Here is a 22675-nt window from a genome sequence, read left to right on the forward strand (position 1 = left end):
CCTTCGTTGACCTCCGGGTCGTGGGCAACCATCCCCAAAATTACCGTTTGACAAATCTTCCTGCCTGATGCCACCACAGATTCTCTTCTGATTCCCCTAGTTTACCCCACGATCGTCCTTCTCTCCACATTGACGTTTCCTTCCCGTCGATATCAATATCCCTCATTTCTTCCACCAATAAATGAGACGGGCGATCCATCCGGCATCCGTCGAAGAACAGAGACCATAAAGGCGCCCAAAACTTTTGCCACCATGCAACGTCGCTTCTCGGACTCAGAACATGCTCATAATAGAGGAACTCGCCTCCAGACTTCAAGACGTCCCGGACGAGTCGTCTCATTGTACGCTGAGGTGAGGGTATGGTACACATGGTAAGCACTGAGACGATGGTATCGACAGGGTGTGTACCCCGACCTATACGTTCGAGAATCATCTGGATATTTTCTGCCGAGCAAGAAAGAACAATGAGGGATCCATCTGATTCCAAGTAGCCTGCAGCCGCAGCTCTCTGGCGAAGTAAAGTGTGCATGTCCCCGTTTGGCTCCAGTGCGATGTAAGTTGTGACTTGTTGGCGATCCAAAAAGTCTACGGTATGGCCATGTCCTGAAATTTGGCAACTTGGTCGATTTTTCACCATAACCATGAATGTGAGGATGACTCACCTGCGCCCAAGTCCAGGACTATACCTGTGGCATGTGGAGTGATCAGACCTTCCTTAACCACGCGTCCTCCTTCATTGGTAGGGTCGGCAAACTTGACCCAAACGTGGGTCATGAACACGCGAAATACGTCGAATATGAGGATCGGATTCAGCCAAACATCTCGGAAGGTTGGGAAAAGGGCGACTTGGATAGCACAATAAAGCTCGGGAAGAATGCTGAGAGCAGCAGTCAGTCGCATCTCTAACGATGTGAGGACAGACAGCAACAGCAAACGGCGGAGAGTCTTGTGCCCTGCTTATGTCATTGCCGCGCTTCGCGTCGACTTCACACCCAGAATGCCACCTGTGCGCACATGTGAAGATAAAGTGTATGAGCTTGCAGTACTTACAACCTCGGTTTGTCGTGACGACAGAAGTCAAGAATTATGTTTGTACCATGGCAAACTGATCACCGATGCGGACCGAGATGGTCATTAGCCGAGACAGCCGAGACTCCGATGCATCATCGCCAAACCTCCGCAGAAGGCGACATCGACGCCCAAACCTACTCTGTATATCCCAAACGACAGTCGAATCTGTGAGTCGCTCGCTCGAGTGTTCCCACTTTGGAGTACGGAAGGAGTGGGATAAGGAATTGGGTAGGATTGGGAGAGGGAATATTTGGTGATTGAGTAGTTCACGTAAGGACTGGGTCTGCTCCGTCAAAGGAGAATTGGGGGTTGGAGTATACTGTTAATCCGAGGTTCGATAGGGTGGGAAGGGGGAGGAGGAGTGCTAGCGAGTGGCCGGAAGAGCTTAGGTGATAGGGACCCGACTCCCTGATGAGCTGAGTTCAAATCGCTTTTTCTGTTCTTCTAATCCACGCCGGACTCTTGATGATAGCTATAGACATTTGGTACACTTAGGCCTGTGACCAACCTCTCTGTGTCTCACGGAGTACCACTTCTCACTTTTCCCGCGTAGCTCACAAAACCTTGGCGGAAGAGTTTGGGGAAATGTAGCTCATTGGCCAACCAACAAATGGAACAGATTAAACTGGTACTGATATCCCTCGTCTTCTTGGTATACAGTCTGTAAATTTGAGAGGACGCCATTGAACATTATATTTTAATTTGGGACAAGGATGGGGAAAGGGAGAATGAGAGAAACGCGTCACGATAATGATACTGTGATAAAGGAAGAATAGAAAATTGACAACTTTCCTGTGCTCTCGCACTCTATTCACATACAAATACTTATTCTGTGGTACCAGGAAAACCCAACTGGACAATGTCTGTGCTGCCACAGCAGAAATTACTAGCATTGGGAACTCAAACCCAAGCTCTGCACCCAACTGCATCACATAGGGCTGCTCTTGCCTCCTGTTGGTTGGCTGGAACAGACTTTTGTGGGTAGTAGCCTTCATGATAGGCAGCGAGTTCATTCTTGGAGAGCTGATTGATAACTCTCACAGTCTGAAGCGGAGGAAGGGTCACATCAACTTGTGTAAAAATGGCTGCTGTGTTGCACGTCGCTGGGCGGGCAATCTGAGAAGCATATGTTCAAAGTGGTCAATTAGGAATGACTGTGATCCCGAGCTCACCACTTCGATAGGGCGTAACGCCCCCAAGGGGTTCACATTGTCCCACAGAGGGACTTCTGCAAGAGGGCCCGTATTGCCATCCTGGAGCTTGTTCGTCGACTGATGCGTACAGATGGGCCGATCAGTCCATCGAAGCAAAAGGAGTATTCTCACCCTAAGCAGCAACCGCTTCAGATTGAACTATTCATCATTTATTGTGCGAATGCTGGCCTTCAGCTCTTGTCCGAGCTCGATTGTCTCCTGCGTATGTGCTGCTGTCTCCTGGCCATGAGCGATATGGTTTTGCCGAAGGGCGGTCATCTCTGTGGCCACCTCTTGCCTGAAGGCGGCCTTTCTGTCGCCAACTGTTGAACAGAGTGGTTGATCTGTTCGAGCTAAGGTGCTGAAGGGAATGTCAGTTATCACGAGCGCATGTACTCAATTACAGTGGCTGACGCTGTGGGGGAGGTTCGGCGGCGTCCAGGACCTGTTTCCTGTACAACGCGGCATGACCAATTGAGGTATCGTTGACCAGTGACTCGCGCCCCCGTAGTTCTGTATCGATACTCATGTTTCGTTCTCCTCAATGGAACGTGATGCGATGTGCTCACTATGGCGGTAAATTACGTCCGTTTCGAAATCGACTGCACGACATATGTCGGATGTAGAGGGGGGATCGTGTGGAATTGGAGGTTTCTTGGTTTCATACGAGAAGACGCCAGGGACAGGGACTGGGAGATGAATATTTGAATAGGCATGGTTGTGGCAATGAAGTAAAGCGTAAGGAGAAACCGTGTTAGCTTTCACGTGAGCGCGTTGCACGATTGAAAATCGGTGAAAATCAGTTCCTTTTGGGCGTGCTTGACCGGTGACCACTCTATCACAGTTGCACAACATGGACATCGATACACAAACGGAAGTAGGTGAATACAATCCCTAGTAGTATGCACGGTTATCTTTCTGACTTATCTTACAACAGAACCCCACACCACTTCTCAAGGGGACATTGAAAATGGGGAAGACTGGGTTCGCCTCGTCAGCAATGATGGATTCTCGTTTCTAGTAAGGCGCAAAGTTGCCAACATGAGCGGAACGATTGGGAATTCACTTGATCCTTCTAGTAAAGAATTTGTTGCCAACTCGGAATTAGCAGCTTACCATTATTCAGGCAGTTATGCTGAAAGCGAAACAAAAACCTACCATGCCACTAACGACAGGTAAGTTCTCTGTTACCATCCTTTGTACATGACTGAGTTTCGACCATTTCAAGGGGAATCATTGTTCAGAAATTGATTGAATATATGAGCTTCAAGGCTCATTACAGTAAGGCCAAGGGCGACGTCCCAATCAACGAACTCATGGAACGAATTCCTCCAGAGATTGTCCTAGAAGTGTCCGTGTATCTTAAACTGCAAACAAGTGTCCTGACAAACTCGACTCTTAGACTTCTCGCTGCTGATTATCACGAATGTGAGCTGTCTTGGACCTTACCTTCTCTCGTGACTCAATTCTCGTCAGTGTAACTGCAACATATTACCACACCGTGTTTCATGCGCAGTAAGCTGCAACCGTACGTCTCATTCTCCCAAGATGAAAGTGAACTCCGTGAATCCCATGTTGTGAGGATCATTGCACAGCCTCGTAGAACAGCCTACATAATTGGTGGAAGAAGGGGTAAATGCCGAGAGTAGCAGAGAAATTTAACGTTGTTGCGTCTTACACATCGACTATCATGCTCAGTAGCCTCGACCGTCCTCTCAAGCATTCGTTCTCATTTATCGAAACTTTAATGAACCTTTGAAACAGCGGCAGGATCGGCCTAACACCGCCAAATATCACGAACACACACTTGACATAGCGCCGGTGCTGATTTCCCTCCAAAACCCTCTACATGGTCGACCGACTGTTTCCAGGCTATCTGCATCCCATAAACGAAGCAACTACATCTTCAATAAACGTCGAAAATGCAGATAATACAAAGGGCAGAAAGATTGCATCGGTGTGTAGTGATCGAAATGCAATGTACAACTCTAGATCCATTTCTTCCTCTAGGTACCTCCTCCTGCGACCAATAAGCCTACCGATGAACAGTTCTACGTAACCGATACATTGACTGGTACCTTGAAGCCCAACCCTGCGTTTTTGAAGGACCATTTCTTTCGCGAGGGGCGCTTATCCGAGGCGCAAGCATTGTTCATCCTCGAACAAGCGAACATAGTTTTGAGCCGGGAACCTAATTTAGTACAGGTGAAGAGTCCTGTAACTAGTGAGGCCGACATCTATTCCCTCGCGTCAAGCGCTCTGCTCACGTCGTTTTGTAGTCTGTGGGGACATTCATGGCCAATATGTAAGTTCTTTATGGTTGATCAACCTCGGACTCACAAGCGGATAGTACGATCTTATGAAACTCTTTGAAGTCGGGGGATCTTTAAATGACAATTGTTATCTATTTCTTGGAGACTATGTAGATAGAGGGTGTTTTGGGATAGAGGTGCGTTTTATTGACCATGTTCCTCGAATTGTCACTGACATCTCCCAAAGTGCTTACTTTATCTATACTCTCTGAAACTGGTATATCCAACCAAATTTACTTTACTCCGTGGGAACCATGAATGTCGCCATCTCACTGAGTATTTCACGTTCAAGCGCGAATGTACGTCCTACGCAACACTCGATAGGGAATTGCTTCTTACTCAATCCAAGGTCTCCACAAGTACTCGGTCCGTGTCTACGAGGAGTGTATCAACTCCTTCTGCGCCCTCCCAGTCGCTGCCGTTGTCGACAACAAGTTCTTCTGTGTTCACGGCGGGCTTTCACCTGAGCTTCGTGCCCTGGAAGACATCGCCAAGGTTTGTGTCTTTCCAAACAATCCTTTTTAACGGCCTTCGTTGATACGTTTCAGATGAGTCGATTTCAGGAACCTGGCTCGCACGGTCTACTTTGTGATCTCTTGTGGTCAGATCCAGTGGGTAATTATGGCCATGAAGAAGAACCGTCCCAACATGCACCGCTACCTCCCGGAACGACCTTTCTGCCCAACCAAACTAGAGGATGCTCCTATTATTTTACATATGAAGCTGTCTGCCAATTCCTCGATCGCAATCATCTTTTAGGTGTCATTCGTGGACATGAAGCCCAAGACGCTGGGTTGGTGGACCGATTCTCATCGAATCTATCACACGCTTAACTTTTATCGTCTCAGGTACACAATGCATCGGAAAACTCCTACCAAGAAGTTTCCTTCAGTGATAACAATATTTTCAGCGCCAAATTACCTCGATGTTTATCACAATCGAGGAGCGGTCATAAAGTATGCAAATAAGAACATTACGATACGGCAATATAACTATAGTCAACATCCGTACTGGCTTCCCAATTTCATGGATGCTTTCACGTGGAGTCTACCGTTTGTGGGGGCAAAAAGTACGTCTAGCTTCCTTAACCACTCTGGGCTCAACTCAACGCATTATATGGTTTTCTTAGTCACGGAGATGTTGTTAGCCATTTTGAGTATCTGCAGTGAAGAGGAGTTGACTGAAGATGGAGAATCATCAGATGAAGACGATACACGCACGTTAGCTGGAGCGGCGATGTCTCCTACAGAATACCAGGCTCGCAAGCAACAAATCAAAAACAAGATCATGGCGGTCGGAAGGATGCAGAGGGTTTTCCAGCTCTTGAGGTATGAGAACCATAATTGAACTTGCTCGTGAGGATTATGATCAACCTTGATTTGAAGAGAAGAATCGGAATCAGCTTCTGAGTTACTACCTGCGGACGACCCGTCGGGTATTGCTACCGTAGGTGGACGTATAGGTCCCGACGCTTTGAGTGTGCAGGGCACCAGGATCATAAGAGATATCCACAACTTCGATGAAGCGTATGCACCCCTCGCCTCTATGCAGGTCGCTGCAAATTTGACAGAACCAATCTTTTCACAGGCGGCGGGTAGATTTGATGAATGAGCGGCTACCTGATTTCAGACTACCGGATAATGGATCTCCACATGTAGTATTCCCCCCACCGAGTATGCGGACCCTGTCCAGTCGGTTGGGAGGTGACGGCCATGACGGATTGACAATGGAGGACCTCATCAAGAAGACTTTGGAGGAGGAGGGCGATGATGGCCTTGTTGAAAGACTTGCAGACAGGATTGCGAGAGGGAGAAGGGTGACAGGAAGACCAATGGCCTTGAAACGATTTGAAACGACTTGATGAAGAATATGTCTTGAATGATGTTTTTGTTATGCTTACGTCCATTCAGCGATATCTGAGATGGAGTGGGGTGTTCGTGGTTGTGAAAATAAATTTATATTCAGGATTGAGATGGAATGATCATAAGGTTAATGAATAAGATGAACAGCACGGCAGAGCCAGTAGCTAGAACTAGCCCGCCTACCCAGGCCATCTTCATGTCCACGATATCTGGAGCGAGGAATTGGATAACATCGTAAGCCTTCGCGGCGCCCCGACCGATAACACTGCTGTTACAGAAACAGCGACTAAAGAATCCGGTAAATTGAAATATGCAGGTCATCACGATCCATATCGCATTACAAAACGCCAAAGTCTTGCCTACCCTTCGAAGAAGAACAGAGAACCAGGTTGCGAAATGTACTTTGTAGGGTTGGATGTATGGGCGTAGGGGATGCTTGTGGGTAGATTCTTCTGCATAATGTCCAAGAATACTCGACAACACCAGCATCATCCAGACCAAAGTCGACGTCGTGGCGTATATAAGATATGCACCTGAACGACAACCAAGTCCAGTCGTAGGTGTGAGCATTACGTCCAAGATCGCAGCACCGGCTGTGCCCCATTGCAACGACAGAGCAGCCACGGAGGCCATCAGGATTCGGGTCCAGATAGCAGACCCGTGTGGCAGCCGTCCGTCATTTGATTCCGAGATGCAGTAGGTTTCGACTTGAACTGAAGAACCCCAGCGATTTTCGGGATGAATTCTCAGATGACGGTCACCGAGGACCCATGTCGCCTCCGGGTTGACGGGTTCGAAAAATTCAACATGTCTCGTAGCGTTCGAGAAACACATTGCTACTTTCTGGACGGCAGTGGTCCATGAAAAGATACGAGCATAGTTGTACACTGGTGCACTGATGTGTTGATCGATGTATAATCTGTGGTCTCGATCGCTGCACAGATAAATGGCACGCTGGGAATTGACCATGGCGGCAGGGATAACGTTGTGGTCATAACTAGCAACATACGCTATCATATTTGCGCGTTCTAGAGCTTGTTTGACTCTGACAGAATCACATTTGGGCGATATCTGCAACCACGACACCACAACCGGGATTAACCATAGCCATATGGACCCTACTGCTTGACCATTGGTTTCTACGGTCGTGGCGACGTCATCTGTGAAAGAGTCAACAATGGTGAAGACGTAGGCAATTACAACCCATGCAATAGAAGCAACGGCGGAAATAGACCAAGTGTAGGTAAAATTCAGCCACACAACCAGCTCACTCCACCAATCATCGTTTTCCGGCAGTACCACAAGTGACGAAAGAAGGAACCCATCAAGGTTAACGCGGAGCGGAGATTGTTGTAAGCTACTCAAGATACGAGTAGCATGTTGGGCGTTGGGATAGGAATAAGTGGAGAACAGTCGCGAGATCCACCGCCCGTTCAAAACCGTGATTGTAACGGAATAAGCTGCTAGTGTTGGGGATCCGACGGCGAGAAAAACGGCTAGGAGATTATCCCACTTGTCCTGTGCACCGAATGGTAGCTGGGACAGCAGAGCAAGGTAGGGAAGCAACCACGCGCTAAACTCCTGGCCAAAAATGGACCACGCAAACGGTTCTGGGGCAGAGCCGCATTTCTCGACGCAAACGACGTAAGGAATTGCGGTTGCGCGCAGGATATCGGGCACCCGCATGCCGGTATTATCTACTCCAGCGTAAGGTCCATATATGCTTGATCGCACGTCAAACAGACATTGAGTGAAATTGGTGGCAGCGTCCACAAAATGGAAGAGCATGAAGGGTAATAAGAGAGTTGTGAGAACCATGGTGTCGAGGAGGTAGAATGAGTTGTCTTTAAAAGACAGTCGGGGTGGACGGGAAAGCTGTTGAATGAATGACATTGCAGTCGAATGTCGCTACCGCACAGCAAGCAGTATGACATGATGGCGCAGAGGGATGCCATCTGGGGTTAGACTCGCGATAGACGGGAGCAGAAGTGAGATAACTCGTTGACAGTGGCAGGGTGAAAGCTTGAGTTGGCGATTCGTGGCTCTCAGAGGTGTTTCAATGCGGGATCAGGATAAGACGCGGGTTTTTCATTCCTTTGGGGTTGCAGCCCACTAACACGAAATCGTAGGTGTGTCAAAGTCGGAGCCTAGGTTGTTTATCAGTGCCACCCAACTACCGAGATAATCAACGGGTACCGATTGCAAGATCCACTTCAGCGACGACATAGCTGTTAAATTATTGAAAGTATTCCCGAGTGCAAGGAACAAACTTTCTGCAGGTAATGGGCAGAAGGAAGGATGCGTGGCACCCAATTATTGCCACGTGAGTAAAAGTAATACTTCACTTTCATTGACCAAGGCCACTTCAAATGCTTCCCACCTCTCCCGGCTGGAGAACAACCTCACCACTAGAGCATCTCATTGCTCGAGCCTGCGATGTGACTCTGCCGGAGCCAAATTATGCTGTCAATCTGGAAGTGGCAGACTATATCAACAAGAAAAAGGCCAATACGTGCGTGATGTACCTCTTACAGTTAATCCAATGTTTTTGAATGCCTCTCATATTTCTAGACCACGAGAAGCAGCTACACTGATTGCTCATCTTGCCAACAACCGAAACCCACATATTGCCATGCTTGCCCTCACCCTCTTAGACACACTAGTTCAGTCTTGTGGATACCCTTTCCATCTCCAGATATCTACCAAAGAATTTCTCAACGAGCTCGTGCGACGATTTCCCGAAAGACCCCCGCCCTTTCCCAATGCAATCATGTCGCGTATACTTGAGCTGATCAACGGGTGGAAAGAAGGTATTTGCGTCGAATCAAGATGGAAAGACGATCTAGGAAATATTAGGGACATGCACCGTCTCCTCAACTTCAAAGGGTACCGTTTCCGCGATCTACCGCGTCGCCATCAGCGGGAGAACCTTGAATCGGCATCGGTAACCAACTTCCATCTCCACTGAAGACACCTTTCATGTTCATCCGCCATCTATACTTACAGAATATCAAATCAGCAGAAGAGCTGGAGAACGAAGATCGTGAAGCACAATCGGCTAAACTCCAAGAGCTCATCCGTCGAGGCACTCCGCGCGATCTTGCTGCAGCTCAGGAGCTTATGAAATCTCTTGCCGGTGCCAATCTAGACGCAAAACCGGACTATCGTGGCCAGGCTCTGACTGAACTTAACAAACTCGAGAGCAAAGTCATCCTGCTTAATGAGATGCTTGACAATGTGGATGTCCAGAGAGGAGAAAAGTTTGTAGCCGGCGACGCGTATGATCAAGTAGCCACAATTCTCAGTGGTGCCAGGCCCAAGCTGCAGAAGTGGATATCGGATGCTGAGTCGCATGATTCTGAGGCTCTAGGTGAGTCATCTATCATTCTCAGCTGTTGTCGGTACTCACCAATCATCCAAGATACTTTCCTCCAAATCAACGACCAAATAAACAGCGTCCTAAATCGATATGAGGCATTCCAGAAGGGCGACTACGCAACCGCAACAAATCCAGTACCTGCGGAACTTTCTAATGGTGGGGCAGCCGGCGGATTGTCCTTAATCGATTTCGACGACGCGTCGGCAACTACACAGCCCTCCAATGCCAGCCCTTCTGCCAACGAACTGGAGGGTTTGTTTGCTTCGTCGTCCGCTTCAGTGCCCCAGCCACAAAACCACGGGGTGCCTGCGGGGATTGGCATGAGTGGAATAAGCATGGGAATGCCCATGACATATGCTCCTTCTCCTATCATGGGTGGTATGAACGTACCGATTAACCCCATTTTTGGAGGTAGTTCAACATCCCCTCCTGCGATCATGCTTCCCTCCACTCCCGCCAATTCAGGCTCTCCAAGGATTACCTCCCCGTCGATGACACCCTTGACTACTGTTGGAAGCGGCGGAAGAACAGGGTCTCCTGCTATGGGTCAATGGGGGACGGGGGCAGGTTTCGGGAACATGATCCAGACTCAGGTTCACGCTCAAATACCTCAGCAACCAGCGTTTTACTCTACCCCGCAGCAACCGACACGACCACAACCACAACAGCAACAGAGGACTCAGCCCACACCAGCGGCACAGGCATCAGGAAAGGACCCATTTGCAGACCTTGCAGGATTGTTCTAGTGTATTTTCTTTCCTTCTTTTTCGACACATCGTCGGACGATTTTGGGATCCTTAACTGTACGTTTTCGACGTGAATTCTAGGATTTCCGTGATCATTTGTAAGCTTTTGGAAGTACTCGACTTTACATTTGCGAGCACTACATCTCCCGTCGCTAACCGGACCGTTTCGTTCTCGACTCAAACTTGAGTAGTTGAGTTCCGTTCCAGGTTGCCTTATTTCCATACAAATTTCTAAACCACTCCCAGTTTCCCCATGCATGAGGTGAAGCTGGTGAAGTGCCAGTTGGCTGAACCATGGAGACACTCACAGCAAATTGAGCGTAACAAAAACAAGTCGACCGCATCCCTGGAAAACAATTGGTGCGATCGCTGGGAGCCAAGATAAACCCAAGATAAGCCAACGGAAGTGGTACGAGAAACGAGAATGAGCCCTTGGAGGAGAACAGCATAGACACAAACAGCAGTATAGGTTACGAGAGCCCTACACAGAACTCAACCCCAGATTCGCAAGGAGAATTTATGGGACCCTGAGTATTGGCACCAGTATATAACAAGCTTACTGTCGTGACACCGATTAGGTCACACTACTTTCTCTTTTCTCTTACATACATACATGGTCGCGCTTCGCGTATAGAATTTTTTCCTATTCCCGGGGTCATTCTACGCGTACTCGAACTACCCGGAAATACCTTTGCTAGTGACTTATCCTCACTACAACACATACAAGAACCACGGAACCAACTCAACCAATGTCAACAGCCCGTTCGGCGCACGCACAGGCTATCTTGGGGCCAGACTTGCATGCCCTTCTCGCGAACACAAAGGTTCTCCTTGTTGGTGCTGGTGGAATAGGTTGTGAACTGTGTAAGCTGTCGACTTTCCTGTTGATCGCAACGCGGCGTTAATGAGTCGTTTGAAAGTGAAAAATATCGTGCTCACGGGCTTTGGCGAAATCACACTTCTTGACCTAGATACCATCGACCTCTCCAATCTCAACCGACAATTTCTTTTTAGGAGGAAGGACGTGAAACAGAGCAAAGCTCTTGTACGCCTCTCCTCACGTTTCAAACTCATTGTTTATTGACATCCAAGCTCACTAGGTTGCGGCCCAGTCAGCAGCTCCATTCAATCCCAATATACGGATAAAACCTCTTCATGCTAATATCAAGGAACCCCAATTCGATGTCCGATGGTTCCAAGGATTTGATATTGTTCTGAACGCTCTTGACAACCTCGGTAACATTTCAGCGTCATTTTCGAGATCCCGAACTCCCTAAGCGAGAATTCCATAGATGCTCGAAGACATGTTAATAAAATGTGTATGGCTGCACAAGTTCCGTTGGTTGAGTCCGGGACAGCTGGGTACTTGGGTCAGGTTCAGCCTCTTTTGAAAGTGAGCGACGGCTTTCTGGCTTTCTGAAGAGTTATTCATCCAAAAGTAGGATCTGACAGAGTGTTTCGATTGCATACCGAAGCCTACACCCAAGACGTTTCCCGTCTGCACCATTCGCTCGACTCCCAGTCAACCCATTCATTGCATTGTGTGGAGTAAGACCTACTTGATGGGGTGAGTAGGCTGTCTCTATGTGATCTTTATCTGAATGAGAGAACACAGACAATTATTTGGTGAAGACGAAGACGCTGGATCGGAACTTGATGAGGCGGAGAAAGAAGGCGAAAACGGTATTTCTTTGGGCTATACGACACACAAATTCCTTGACTGACATTCCGTATGTCATAGCCCAAGAAATTGCCACTTTACGGAAGGAAGCGTTTGCTTTCCAGGCTGTGAGACGAGCCCTTCGATCTCCGAACTCCAAGGGTTCTGCTGCAAGAATGGTCTTTCATAAGGTACGTGCGAGGAACTAAACCCCTGTCTCTCCCCGTCTTACCTAGGTATAAGATATTCGACTCCGATATACGCAATCTACTCGTCATGTCAGATATGTGGCGGACCAGGACTCCTCCCACTCCATTAGATTTCGACGCAATTTTGGAAGGGACTCCTGTTTTTGATCACCAAAAAGAGACGCGGGATACTCCATTAAACGGTCAAAATCAAGCCAATCCCAATGGGCAGCTCAATGGCCAACTTCCGAATCGAACGGAACAGCCAGCCAACGCCAGTCTCAAAGATCAGCGCACGTTATCACTCAAGGATAATCTGATGCTGTTCGTTTCGAGGTATGTTCCCCACTTGAACCCCGGGTCCTTCCTGTCAGTACCATTCCCTTCATTTCAGCACCAAACGGCTAGCTGCCCGTTTACAGTCTGGGGAGGAAACAATATCTTTCGACAAAGATGATGACGATACTCTTGACTTTGTGACCGCAGCGTCCAATCTCCGGTCTACCGCTTACGGTATCCCCTGTAAAACGCGTTGGGAAGTGAAGGGTATGATCATTCACTCTAACCCAAAAAGGCGCTTATTTTCATACACAGAGATGGCTGGAAACATCATACCAGCAATTGCTACAACCAATGCGATCATTGCGGGCTTAATTGTTCTGCAGGCCCTTCATCTCCTGCGCAAGTCACATAACAAACTCCGCAATGTTCATTTACAATACAAACCCTCAGTACCTCTAAGCACCGTGACCTTGTCTGCTCCTAATCCCGCATGCGGCATCTGTCGAGATACCTACACAAATTTACTATGTGACACGTCAAGAACGACCCTAAATGACGTGGTGAAGGGCATTCTCGGAGAGGACGAAAGGGAAGTGAGTGTGTACGAGGATAAGAGGGTTTTAAGTGACCCAGACTGGGATGACAATAATGAAAGGACCCTTGAAAGCCTCAATGTGACGAGAGGCAAGTTCTTGTCAATAGTAGATGAGGAAGGGGAGTGGGAAACAATATCTGTGGCAATAAGCACATTACCGTTCGTGGATCTCCTTGATATATATATCGTCAAGACCCCTGATCACCTACTCTTCATGTAGCGCGAATCACCCGGTGGATGGATCGCCGTTGATTTTGCCTGATCCTCTACCTAGACCACCTAGGAAGGCGAAAACCAGCTTACCTCCACCTTCAACTCCCCCTCGAGCATCACTCAAACGGTCTGCACCCGACGACAGCGATATTGTGGGAGTAGAGCCAAATGCCAAGCGAATGAAGGCGGACGTAGTTGCAAGTCCAACTAAGAGGAGGCGATTAGAGGAGGATGGGCTGGTTCTGTTGGAGAATGAGAAAGACGCATTGGACGATGATGTTATTGAGATTGATTGAGTTACTTGTATATCGCGCTCCTATCGTTACTTATTCACTGCGGATGTCCAGAACACCACAGTATTAGTACGCGTTGTGACCGGTCACCTGACCGTGACCTCATCAGCCATACTATTGCGTTCTCAGAAGTCTCAAGTTTATTTACTACAGCCAGAGATTCAATGTTCTTTGGATGATATTCAAGGGTGTGCAAGATCGTGGCAAGTTATGAAACATGGTATTGGATATGCGCTCCACAAATTACAGAGTAGGGTGTAAGATACAAGATCAAGCATGCGTCAGGATTAAGGAGCAAAGGCCACCGAAGGTGATCATACTCTACTTGAAACCTCGGGCTGTTGGTTCCCAGATTGGACAACTCCCCCTGGTGTGGAGCCTGTCGACAAATATCCGGACAACGCTTGGGCTATGTCCGTGGCTCTTCGTGGCAACGGGTTCGCGATGGTAGGTTTGTTGCTGTCCGAGGACAACGCTGAGAAAGATGCCCGAGACCTCGATGCGAGATGCGAGGACCAGAAAGAGTCGTAAGTGAGTGAACCTGTTGCAGCTGTGCCAAACTTGAAAGGATCAGCGACTGGAATGGAGCTGGAGACCGCTGGAGATGCGGGAAAAGGTGGTGATTGAGGGCCGGCTAATGGTGCCTTTTGGTGCGTGGGGGTCACAAGAGGGACAGGTACGCCTGGAATCTGAGGATATCTTGTTCCGTATGTGCTTGGCGGTTGAGAGGGAAAGAGGGCGCCATACTTTTTAGGTAAAACATCAGCTGCCTGTCTCTTCACTGAAAAGTTGCAACTCACATAACTAGTGATGGGGTATGTTGGTACAGATTCAGATGTACCTTGTTTGTGTGCAGGGGTTACCTGTGGGATTGCAGAAAATTGGATGTGTTGGGATCTCGGTTGAACGACGGCGGCGATGGCGGGAGTGGAGTCGATAGCCATAGGCGACGTTTCCAGGCTGGAAACAGGTGGATTCTCGGGAGCTGCTGGTGTGGGGGATTTAGATGGAGGAGCTTGTGGTGTTGGTGATTTGCATGCTGGAGATGGTTGGGAAGGAGTGTCCTTTGTCTCAGCAGTTTCTAAGGGTTCCGCAACAATATTATTTGACTGAGAAGTTGTCCGAACTTCCGCCACACTGGGAGATCGGTGAGTGGCAGGAGGAACGGATAGTGTTATGAGAGTTGGATCCTTCGGAGATTGACGAGGTCTCGTGTGTGAATGCCGGAAATACAGGTTCTCGACCTCGTTCAGGTTTTGATTTTGCTAGAAAAGGGGGGAAAGATTTGGGCCTTTCAGTTTCAAGTCGAAAGCCACTCAAAATCAACCCACCCAACCGTGCTCAACTTTCAACCTCGCATATTGAAGGCGCAGTTGCAGTTGGCGCGAAAGCTGAAGTTCAAATTGATGAATACTCAAACCTTGAAGAAGGTGAACATGACATTGCAGATAAGGAAGAGACCTACGTGCGCTGCTTTTGCTCTTTCCATTGTCATTGTCCGCTTCCTTTCTTCCGTCGCTGTCATTATCGAGGATGTAGAGGATACCATATTCAACAGGAAACGTTCTTTGAGAATTCCGTGCGGGAGCAAAGAAGATGAGAGGACCGGACAACGTCTTGCGCTGAGTCCAAAGTGCAAATACCTACTCAATGCTGGAGTGAACCAGGATTCCCGCGATCGGCTGCCGGGCCGGTACCGGAACACCTGTCGGTGTGTCAAGCACGTGACTGGCTACTGTACTTCGAACCGGCTTCGATCAATCGATTGGAGTCGGTCTTAACATATTCTCATTTCTACTCCTTCTTGAACATAATGCCCCTCCTTCCGCCAATCAATTTCCCTCGATGGCTAGCCGAGAATGAGAAGCTTTTACAACCTCCGGTCAACAATTTCTGCTTGTACAAGGGCGGGGATTTCATTATGATGGCAGTCGGCGGTCCGAATGAAAGGAATGATTACCACGTCAACGAAACAGAGGTGGGTTCATGATTTTCGTGTATGTTCACTTACCGAATCGTCTTAGGAATGGTTTTACCAATATAAGGGGGGAATGCTCCTCAAAGTGATTGAAGATGGCGAATTCAAAGACATCAGAATCGAAGAAGGGGAAATGTTTTTGTTGCCAGGTGCAATTTACTACCACCAAATCAAGCTTAAACGTTCACTTCTCAATACCTCTATCCGTAGCCAATACTCCTCATAACCCAGTCCGATTCGCAGACACAATTGGAATTGTGATGGAAAGAGAACGTCCAGAAGGGTCGTTAGGTGAGTTCTCGCTGACGCAGTTGATCACCTCTCTTAATCATAACAGACCGACTGCGATGGTACTGTCGCTCTACTGTCCATGACACACCCACTATCATCTACGAAGAGGCATTTCATGTCACGGATCTTGGAACCCAGCTCAAACCTGTCATCATGAAGTGGCAACAAAATGAATCCCTCAGAATGTGTAGACATTGCGGTACTATAGCAGAACCGAACTAGAATTTGTGTATATTCTCGGCTCACCGAAACTTCCCATCTACTTAGCTCAACCCGCTTATTTATTGGGGATTACTCAAAGTCATCAATTTGCTCAACCAATCTGGGTCGGAGACGGAACACGACGGATTTGTTCTCATGGAGTTTAGTCCTCACGACAAAAATAACGAGGGGCTTGTCTGCACTCGATCCTCTAAAATATATTCCCACTCCTGCCGTGAAATCATCCAAAGTTGATATTTCTTTCCTTGGGTCAGATTCTCAACCATTGTTTTCAGACTTCTTTGGTTCAAGATACATATCCGCCCTTGAATCCCCGGATGTCGAAATCCGGTCGAGACATGAATTTCAATCTGCAAGGATTCATTAAGCACTAGTCACTCGTTGCTTTGAAGAATGGGATGAGGCAGGATTTACGAGTCACAATGAGGGCTGCTAGTGCCAAGGTCTACTTCTTTCTTCTGAACATAAACCTTTCTTATTCTTCTTCCTCGAATCCCCGTTTGTGCAGGAGGGGAATCTGGTTGAATCCAACTGGCATGCTCGCTTCAGCCCGGACATACGATCAAAAGCACGTTACAATGGCGTGGTTCTCAATGAAGAGCTGTATTTTTTTTCGTTAATTATTGCATTCGGACGTTTCAATGTCGATGACTGCGGGAGTTAGTTTGGAGCCCGAATGGGGTTGTGGGTATCAGAGTTGGGTAAATTCAAGTGTTCACCATGTATGATATTAAATTGACTATACCGCGAGTTCACGAACGTGAAGACATTCCCTTTCCGCTTCACAGTATGGTGTACTTGGAAGTAGTCTGATGGAGTGGACCCCACGAGTTGCAAGTTCTTATTTTCTTGTTCTATCGATATTAGGCTAATAGGGTCAGTTTTCGCACACCCATAATAATGAAATGTTTAATGAACAAAAGATCGATGTGCGTTATTGAGCGTAATTGCGTAATGATAAATAAAGTCCTGAAACGCAAAATCATGCATCACCCCGGACAGAAGGACTCGTAGTGTTCCAGATTGGACATAGTTCATTCCAATCAACTGAAACAATTAAAGTAAGGAGCCCGTAAGAACGATTGATGCCAATTTAAGGAGTGTATAAATCCTACCTGGGACGGGATTAATTGCCTCTGTACCCGCTGAATCGACGACGAAAACAGCACCAAGCCCCCTAGATCGTGTATAGGTTAAGCCCGTGAGTCAAATGGGTAAATCCAATAGAACATACCGAATGAGGTGGAATTGATTATGGCTACGAGATTCTGTCGTCAGAAGTCGGTAAATTCGTGTGGAGGTACTTACCAGTGCAATAACCAAGGTCCAGAATTGTCAGTGACGAATCTTATGGAAGTCATATTGGTTCCTCCAACAGCCACTACATCGCGTCGAACCTTTTCCGAAAAGGTCAATATAGTTGAGATGGTCATCGGAGTCGAAGACGAAGTACCGGATTCCAGAAATTAAACTCCGAGTGATCCTCGCTTTTTATCACATCGAACGAGTGCTGGGCAGGAGGAATGCAGACGTCAATGTAAAACCAAATAAACTGACACCCCATGCAACTTACCCCATGCAAATGCATTGGATGAGGTCCCCCAATCGTATCATTCCCGAACATGTTGACCTCTATGACCTTTCCCTTTGGCAAGACATAGATATTCTCCTTCGGCATTAACTCGTGCGGATCTCGGGCTCCACTCAGTATCTGCAGGAGTGTAGGTGTAGTCGGAAATACCATAGGATGTCCATTGATCAAAAACGTATTCGGTGGGATGAATCCAAGAGTGAGGTTCAACACAAAATCCGCTCCGCCAGTGTAAGATTCACCGGGTACTTGCGAGGAGGAAGCGAGATAGTGCAGGTCGGACTCCTGAAGTCCAACTGACCCTGGCTGGATGTTTGTTACGTTCGTACTCGTAGGTTCTTTTGTTTCGTCCGATTCCAATTTCGACGAGTTGCGATCTTCCGCAACATACTTCAACACAGCGCTATTGATACCACCCTCAAATCCAACCGGACCATCGTTCGGGTTTGCTCTAATCCAATAACTAGACAGTTTTCCTTTCGTCCCTTTATTGGCGTGTAAAACGAACGAATAACGTTGGGCAGTGTAGACCATCAGAGTGTTCACAGTATGAGGGGCCGTAGGATTCCCGTCCGCTTCGATGATAGTGAGCGGGTGTTCGTCAATAGAGAATGTGTATGCACGGTCGCAGGAAATCGAGACGAGACGGAAACGGTAACGTTTCCCATAGACAACATTAACGACGGACACAGAAGAAGAGGGCTGGAATCGGAGTAATCCATAAGTAAAGAATAAGGGTTCCAATGCTCGCGGGATACTTACGTTCTCCGACCACCGTCCCAGGCCATTGATTAAAGTCGAGTTTGAGAGCTTAGGACCTGCGAGTTCGATGAGTCCTGGGCTGGGGTCATGGTACCAATCGGCAATCGTTATGATCGTTGATTCTGTCATCACCGAGAACTTCAATCCGCTTTACGTTCAAAGGACAGTCCCAACACCTACCATCATCGACGTCATACAACTCCCTCAGTGGATCTTCCCCTGGACGATCATAGACTACCAATATGCCCCTCAAGCCATCACAAAATTGTGCTCTATGGTGAGAATGATACCAGTAGGTGCCCGCTTGGTCTGGTACCGTAAATTCGTAGACAAACGATTCGTTGGGTACAATAGGACATTGTGTTACCCAAGTTGCCCCGTCAGCCCAATTAGAATGGCGTTGGTGAATTCCATGCCAATGCTGAAAAGGAGGTTAAGGAGATACGATGGTCAAGGGAAAAGGTGAACAACAAACACACAATGCTCGTGGTCAAGTCCATAGATGGATCTGTGAGTGAGTTTGTTACATTGATCCGGAAGGTGTCTCCCTGCGAGCTTTTGTGAGCGCCATGATGCGGCGAAGAACTAGCGAGCGTTGAATTTGACAAACCCTGTAGCCAATAATTGTTGGACCGGGAAAGGTAGCTTCATGTGGAGATTTTCCTGCAACCACAGCGCTGTAGATTCGGAGCAAAGCAGACAAAATTAGCTGTTAAACTTCTTAGAGAACTGGATTTTTTAAGGCCGTACCTGCGTTCGTAACCATCCGGGGAAATGCGTGTGTTGACAATATGTAGGTCCCCCGTCTGGCGAATGAAGTTTGACCCCAATGCGCTGCTTATGAAGGGAAGAAGGGCCAGAAGCACCGACAGGAAGCTCATAACTAGCTGAAAGTTGGCAGTGAGAAGTAACGCCGTTAGTGAGGGAACACGTCCGCCACTCCAGCAGATTTTATAGCGAGCGGTAAGATAGTCGTCCAAACGATACGTTTGAGGAATGTACTTACGCGAAGCGCTCGTACGAGTGCCTTAATGGGACCATGAGTTAATGTATCTGGAAAGCTCCAACGAGAAGATGGATTCCAGATTTTGAAGGTGGTTTACACTCACGAAAGAACGAGAAACTTGAAATCGATTGGCTACGTTGGTTAATGGAAGCTAAATAAGTCGAAATTGTTTATTATCCTAGGGCGAGAATGGGCATATGTAGATATTTAAAAGAAGACGCACCTCTAGGCCGAGTCAGAGCTTCTTCTATTTTAAATTCTAGAGGCGTTTGCCAACTTCGAGGTTGGATTTGCCGAAGGCTGTGTGCTGCAATATCCGGGGGTTGTGCTGGGCTCTACGGCATGTCGTCGTTCATTGACAGCGACGACGACGCATTTCCTGTACAATTTAAACTTGCGAAGTCGTGGGGCATATTCCTTCTCTTGGCCCGCTTGCGAGTTGGTCGATGGAGCTGACAGGTATACATGTGGCTGCACGTCGTACTCCTTGCTTCCGTCACTTTCCACCTTCATACACCTGCACTGCTCTCGGGATGGAAAGTGTAGAATAGTGCTTGAACGGAAACTGTTTCAAAAGGTGCAGGTCCGGTGATTATGAATCTCTTCAGATTCCTGATCATCACATTGGACGGCGAATAAACGGGGCGGGGGAATCAAGAAGCCAGACAAAAGTTCTTACGAAGAATATGAAGCTTTAGACATTTGAGTTTTGGGAATTGATGAGGTACTGTATATGTTCTCGATGGACGAGCGAAAGAAAGCGAAAGGAAGCATATCGAATTCGAGTACGGTCAGCTGACTTCAAATCTTCATCACCGAAATCTGATCCGGAAGCGTTGAACTCGCCGTCGCTGTTGACGCGAGCAAGATCTTCCTCCACACTATCATCCCCGTCGTCATTAAACCACCGAAAGCCTTCTAGCACCTTTAGCCCCCACAAAACCATCACTTGATGGACAAATCTCGCAGTTGCTCCCACCAAGTCCCATGAATAAATGCAATCCTTCAAGCTTCAAGCTTCAAGACTCGGAAAACCCCGATTTCTGGCATCGGTACCTTGTAGCGTTGGCAGTGTTTTCAGTTCTCGTCAGTGTTATTCCATTTTGCGATCTCTGTAGTACAGGCACCATCATCGATTGCTCATAGGACGACCTCTTTGAACGTTACAACGAAGGGAGGAAGTTGTGATCCCAGGTCGTAATCGCGACAAGAACATTTGCAGAACATCATGTCGCCACGTTCAAGGTCAGTTTTTAACCGTCCTTGCTTCTGATATGGATCTGGTAACTTCAGTTTAATGGATCCTCAAGCACCAGAGACAGAAGGCGCCGAAACTCTGAAGGTGCGGACTTTGTTGGAGAAGAAACCTTTCAGTGTTGCAGTAAAGCCTGATCTCAGTGGAAAAACCTCTACCTCCTTATAACTTCTTGACATGAGTCCTCTGTTATCTGGTTAGAATCCTCCCATTACTTCCTCCCGGGATACCCTCTATGTTAGGACCTATCATCCATGTCCAGCAGAGAGGCACACGGAGAACAGACGCCTCAAGCACCTGGATGCAGGCAGCTCGCTTCCTCTTTCTCGGCGGTGGCGTGAAAGTAACCTCAAAACTCAAATTGAAGATCAGTTTCCATTGCGTGCAATAATCCCGAAGCCAAAGTACGGTCTCAAAACGTCGTTCGTGAACTCACAGGTAGCTTTTGATTGCAACACATCCTATGATTCCACAACGGAAGTTGACCGTGATAACTTAAATTATCTTGCGTCGTGCAGATGAAATTTATTTGCCCCCTGGAAACCCTCCCTACAAACCACTTCTTCGATGTTTCCTTTTCTCTTCGCTGGTTAGCAAACTGTCGACAGATAGTGAGAATCACTCAAAGGCAAGAAGGTAGCTAGGCTAAGAGCCAAGATGAGGAACAAAGTCGTATCCCATAATCTCCCTCTCTGGATCACTATGGCTGTCCTACAAAGTAGGAATGTACCTGATGTTCCAATCAGTGTGTCGAAAACGTTTTCCAAATGAAACCGCACTCTGATTAATGCCCTTAACCAACTATTATGAACAGGCCTCGAGCGGATTTACGACCCCTATCACCTTCTTGTGCGTCCCTTCTGCGCTGTTTCAGTGAACGTAATGGTTGACGAGACCTTATTGGGCCCTCGGCCTCAGGCACGCTATTAACCTTTGCAATTTCCTCTCTTTACGCCTAGTTCTTGTGAGCATTCATCGTCGGTGTTCTAGCTGTTCAATCCCCCGCAATTGGCTGATATTAAAGTGGCGTACAACTCCAGCAACGGTTGTTCTGACCCTCATTCCTTGGGTTTCTTGCTGTTGGAGAAGAAAGTGAGTATGTGACCTTAACAGCTGCAGCTATCTGTCGCCCGGACTTCTCGGTCTTCCAATCCAAATTCAGTCACCTCATCGATTTCTAGATCCCATTGGGTACGACAAGCTAACGCTATGATGAGTCAGTTCCTGCGGCCTCGGCCATCTCCACTTTTCTTTTGCTACCCAGTACTTATAAGTTATACTTGTATTGTAGAATTTGGATCACTTACGCGAACATGTATCATCCGTAAGTTCTGATCTTTTCTCTCGTACATTGAAGCTTCAGAAGACATATTCTCAATGAATGAGCTCCAAGCCGTGACGCCCATTTCGCGGGATCTGGTGGGGAAGTGGACGTGGTACCGGGGATGACCTTATGTTTGTCGTGCTGATCGCGGCTCACTCAAGAGTGGATGGATAGTTGTCGAATACAAACAGCTATGTGCCTATGGGAACTTTTTCAAGACTGACGACCGAACATGTGTACCGTTCATGAAGACACATTTTCGTACACTAATAAGTACTGTAATTCAGTAGATCTAGAGTGGATGGGATCACACGGCCACGGCCCACGGAAGCCCCCGGAACTACTCAGTGCTACCCTAGAGAGCGAGACATTGGAGAGCCCAGCAGTCGTAGTATTCCACACAAATTCGAGATAGATGGCATAGATAGGCGTCCCGCGTAGTGGTAATACCG

At 47.7% G+C, this 22675-nt stretch overlaps 9 protein-coding genes across 10 annotated transcripts; 5 read left to right on the plus strand and 4 right to left on the minus strand.

Moving 5' to 3' along the window:
- Positions 1 to 40: 40 nt before the first annotated feature.
- On the minus strand, positions 41 to 900 carry E1B28_005853 (uncharacterized protein; the record flags this gene model as incomplete). Its single annotated transcript, XM_043150445.1, has 2 exons — positions 41 to 603; positions 663 to 900. 2 exons carry the CDS (start codon positions 898 to 900, stop codon positions 41 to 43), a joined length of 801 nt encoding a protein of 266 aa, XP_043011533.1.
- Positions 901 to 3117: 2217 nt separating this feature from the next.
- Positions 3118 to 3745, plus strand: E1B28_005854 (uncharacterized protein; the record flags this gene model as incomplete). The annotated part of the gene is made up of 6 exons (XM_043150446.1): positions 3118 to 3145; positions 3202 to 3342; positions 3391 to 3439; positions 3493 to 3615; positions 3667 to 3692; positions 3741 to 3745. The coding sequence occupies 6 exons, from the start codon at positions 3118 to 3120 to the stop codon at positions 3743 to 3745; spliced, it is 372 nt and encodes a 123-aa protein (XP_043011534.1).
- A 368-nt stretch (positions 3746 to 4113) lies between these two features.
- E1B28_005855 (uncharacterized protein) lies at positions 4114 to 6437 on the plus strand (the record flags this gene model as incomplete). The annotated part of the gene is made up of 11 exons (XM_043150447.1): positions 4114 to 4221; positions 4275 to 4488; positions 4544 to 4569; positions 4615 to 4713; positions 4764 to 4875; positions 4926 to 5071; positions 5125 to 5369; positions 5425 to 5645; positions 5706 to 5904; positions 5962 to 6102; positions 6164 to 6437. 11 exons carry the CDS (start codon positions 4114 to 4116, stop codon positions 6435 to 6437), a joined length of 1785 nt encoding a protein of 594 aa, XP_043011535.1.
- Positions 6438 to 6537: 100 nt separating this feature from the next.
- Positions 6538 to 8331, minus strand: E1B28_005856 (uncharacterized protein; the record flags this gene model as incomplete). Its single annotated transcript, XM_043150448.1, has 1 exon — positions 6538 to 8331. One exon carries the CDS (start codon positions 8329 to 8331, stop codon positions 6538 to 6540), a length of 1794 nt encoding a protein of 597 aa, XP_043011536.1.
- A 476-nt stretch (positions 8332 to 8807) lies between these two features.
- Positions 8808 to 10563, plus strand: E1B28_005857 (uncharacterized protein; the record flags this gene model as incomplete). The annotated part of the gene is made up of 4 exons (XM_043150449.1): positions 8808 to 8950; positions 9010 to 9382; positions 9445 to 9808; positions 9860 to 10563. The coding sequence occupies 4 exons, from the start codon at positions 8808 to 8810 to the stop codon at positions 10561 to 10563; spliced, it is 1584 nt and encodes a 527-aa protein (XP_043011537.1).
- Positions 10564 to 11147: 584 nt separating this feature from the next.
- E1B28_005858 (uncharacterized protein) lies at positions 11148 to 13949 on the plus strand. The gene is made up of 11 exons (XM_043150450.1): positions 11148 to 11427; positions 11484 to 11608; positions 11664 to 11799; positions 11856 to 11956; positions 12006 to 12130; positions 12179 to 12246; positions 12305 to 12414; positions 12467 to 12747; positions 12806 to 12957; positions 13006 to 13447; positions 13509 to 13949. The coding sequence occupies exons 1-11, from the start codon at positions 11313 to 11315 to the stop codon at positions 13795 to 13797; spliced, it is 1944 nt and encodes a 647-aa protein (XP_043011538.1). The 5' UTR covers positions 11148 to 11312; the 3' UTR covers positions 13798 to 13949.
- Positions 13950 to 13996: 47 nt separating this feature from the next.
- Positions 13997 to 15469, minus strand: E1B28_005859 (uncharacterized protein). The gene is made up of 4 exons (XM_043150451.1): positions 15260 to 15469; positions 15126 to 15185; positions 14595 to 15059; positions 13997 to 14540 (listed from the first exon to the last, which is right to left on the minus strand). The coding sequence occupies exons 1-4, from the start codon at positions 15341 to 15343 to the stop codon at positions 14109 to 14111; spliced, it is 1041 nt and encodes a 346-aa protein (XP_043011539.1). The 5' UTR covers positions 15344 to 15469; the 3' UTR covers positions 13997 to 14108.
- A 59-nt stretch (positions 15470 to 15528) lies between these two features.
- On the plus strand, positions 15529 to 17066 carry BNA12 (3-hydroxyanthranilate 3,4-dioxygenase 2). Its single transcript, XM_043150452.1, has 4 exons — positions 15529 to 15772; positions 15819 to 16063; positions 16110 to 16728; positions 16794 to 17066. Exons 2-3 carry the CDS (start codon positions 15868 to 15870, stop codon positions 16283 to 16285), a joined length of 372 nt encoding a protein of 123 aa, XP_043011540.1. The 5' UTR covers positions 15529 to 15772; positions 15819 to 15867; the 3' UTR covers positions 16286 to 16728; positions 16794 to 17066.
- Positions 17067 to 17100: 34 nt separating this feature from the next.
- Positions 17101 to 20415, minus strand: E1B28_005861 (uncharacterized protein). 2 transcript variants are annotated; one of them, XM_043150453.1, is made up of 13 exons: positions 19868 to 20415; positions 19645 to 19795; positions 19389 to 19525; positions 19249 to 19315; positions 19118 to 19186; positions 18819 to 19059; positions 18639 to 18760; positions 17859 to 18578; positions 17739 to 17795; positions 17594 to 17682; positions 17520 to 17543; positions 17401 to 17462; positions 17101 to 17332 (listed from the first exon to the last, which is right to left on the minus strand). In XM_043150453.1, the coding sequence occupies exons 3-13, from the start codon at positions 19517 to 19519 to the stop codon at positions 17268 to 17270; spliced, it is 1647 nt and encodes a 548-aa protein (XP_043011541.1). In that variant the 5' UTR covers positions 19520 to 19525; positions 19645 to 19795; positions 19868 to 20415; the 3' UTR covers positions 17101 to 17267. The 2 variants fall into 2 exon arrangements, with proteins under 2 accessions (XP_043011541.1, XP_043011542.1); XM_043150454.1 differs by having other exon boundaries at positions 19118 to 19193; positions 19389 to 19577; positions 19645 to 19822.
- Positions 20416 to 22675: the final 2260 nt, after the last annotated feature.

This window comes from Marasmius oreades, chromosome 3 (genome assembly GCF_018924745.1).
Source record: "Marasmius oreades isolate 03SP1 chromosome 3, whole genome shotgun sequence".
Taxonomy (NCBI): Eukaryota; Fungi; Basidiomycota; class Agaricomycetes; order Agaricales; family Marasmiaceae; genus Marasmius; species Marasmius oreades.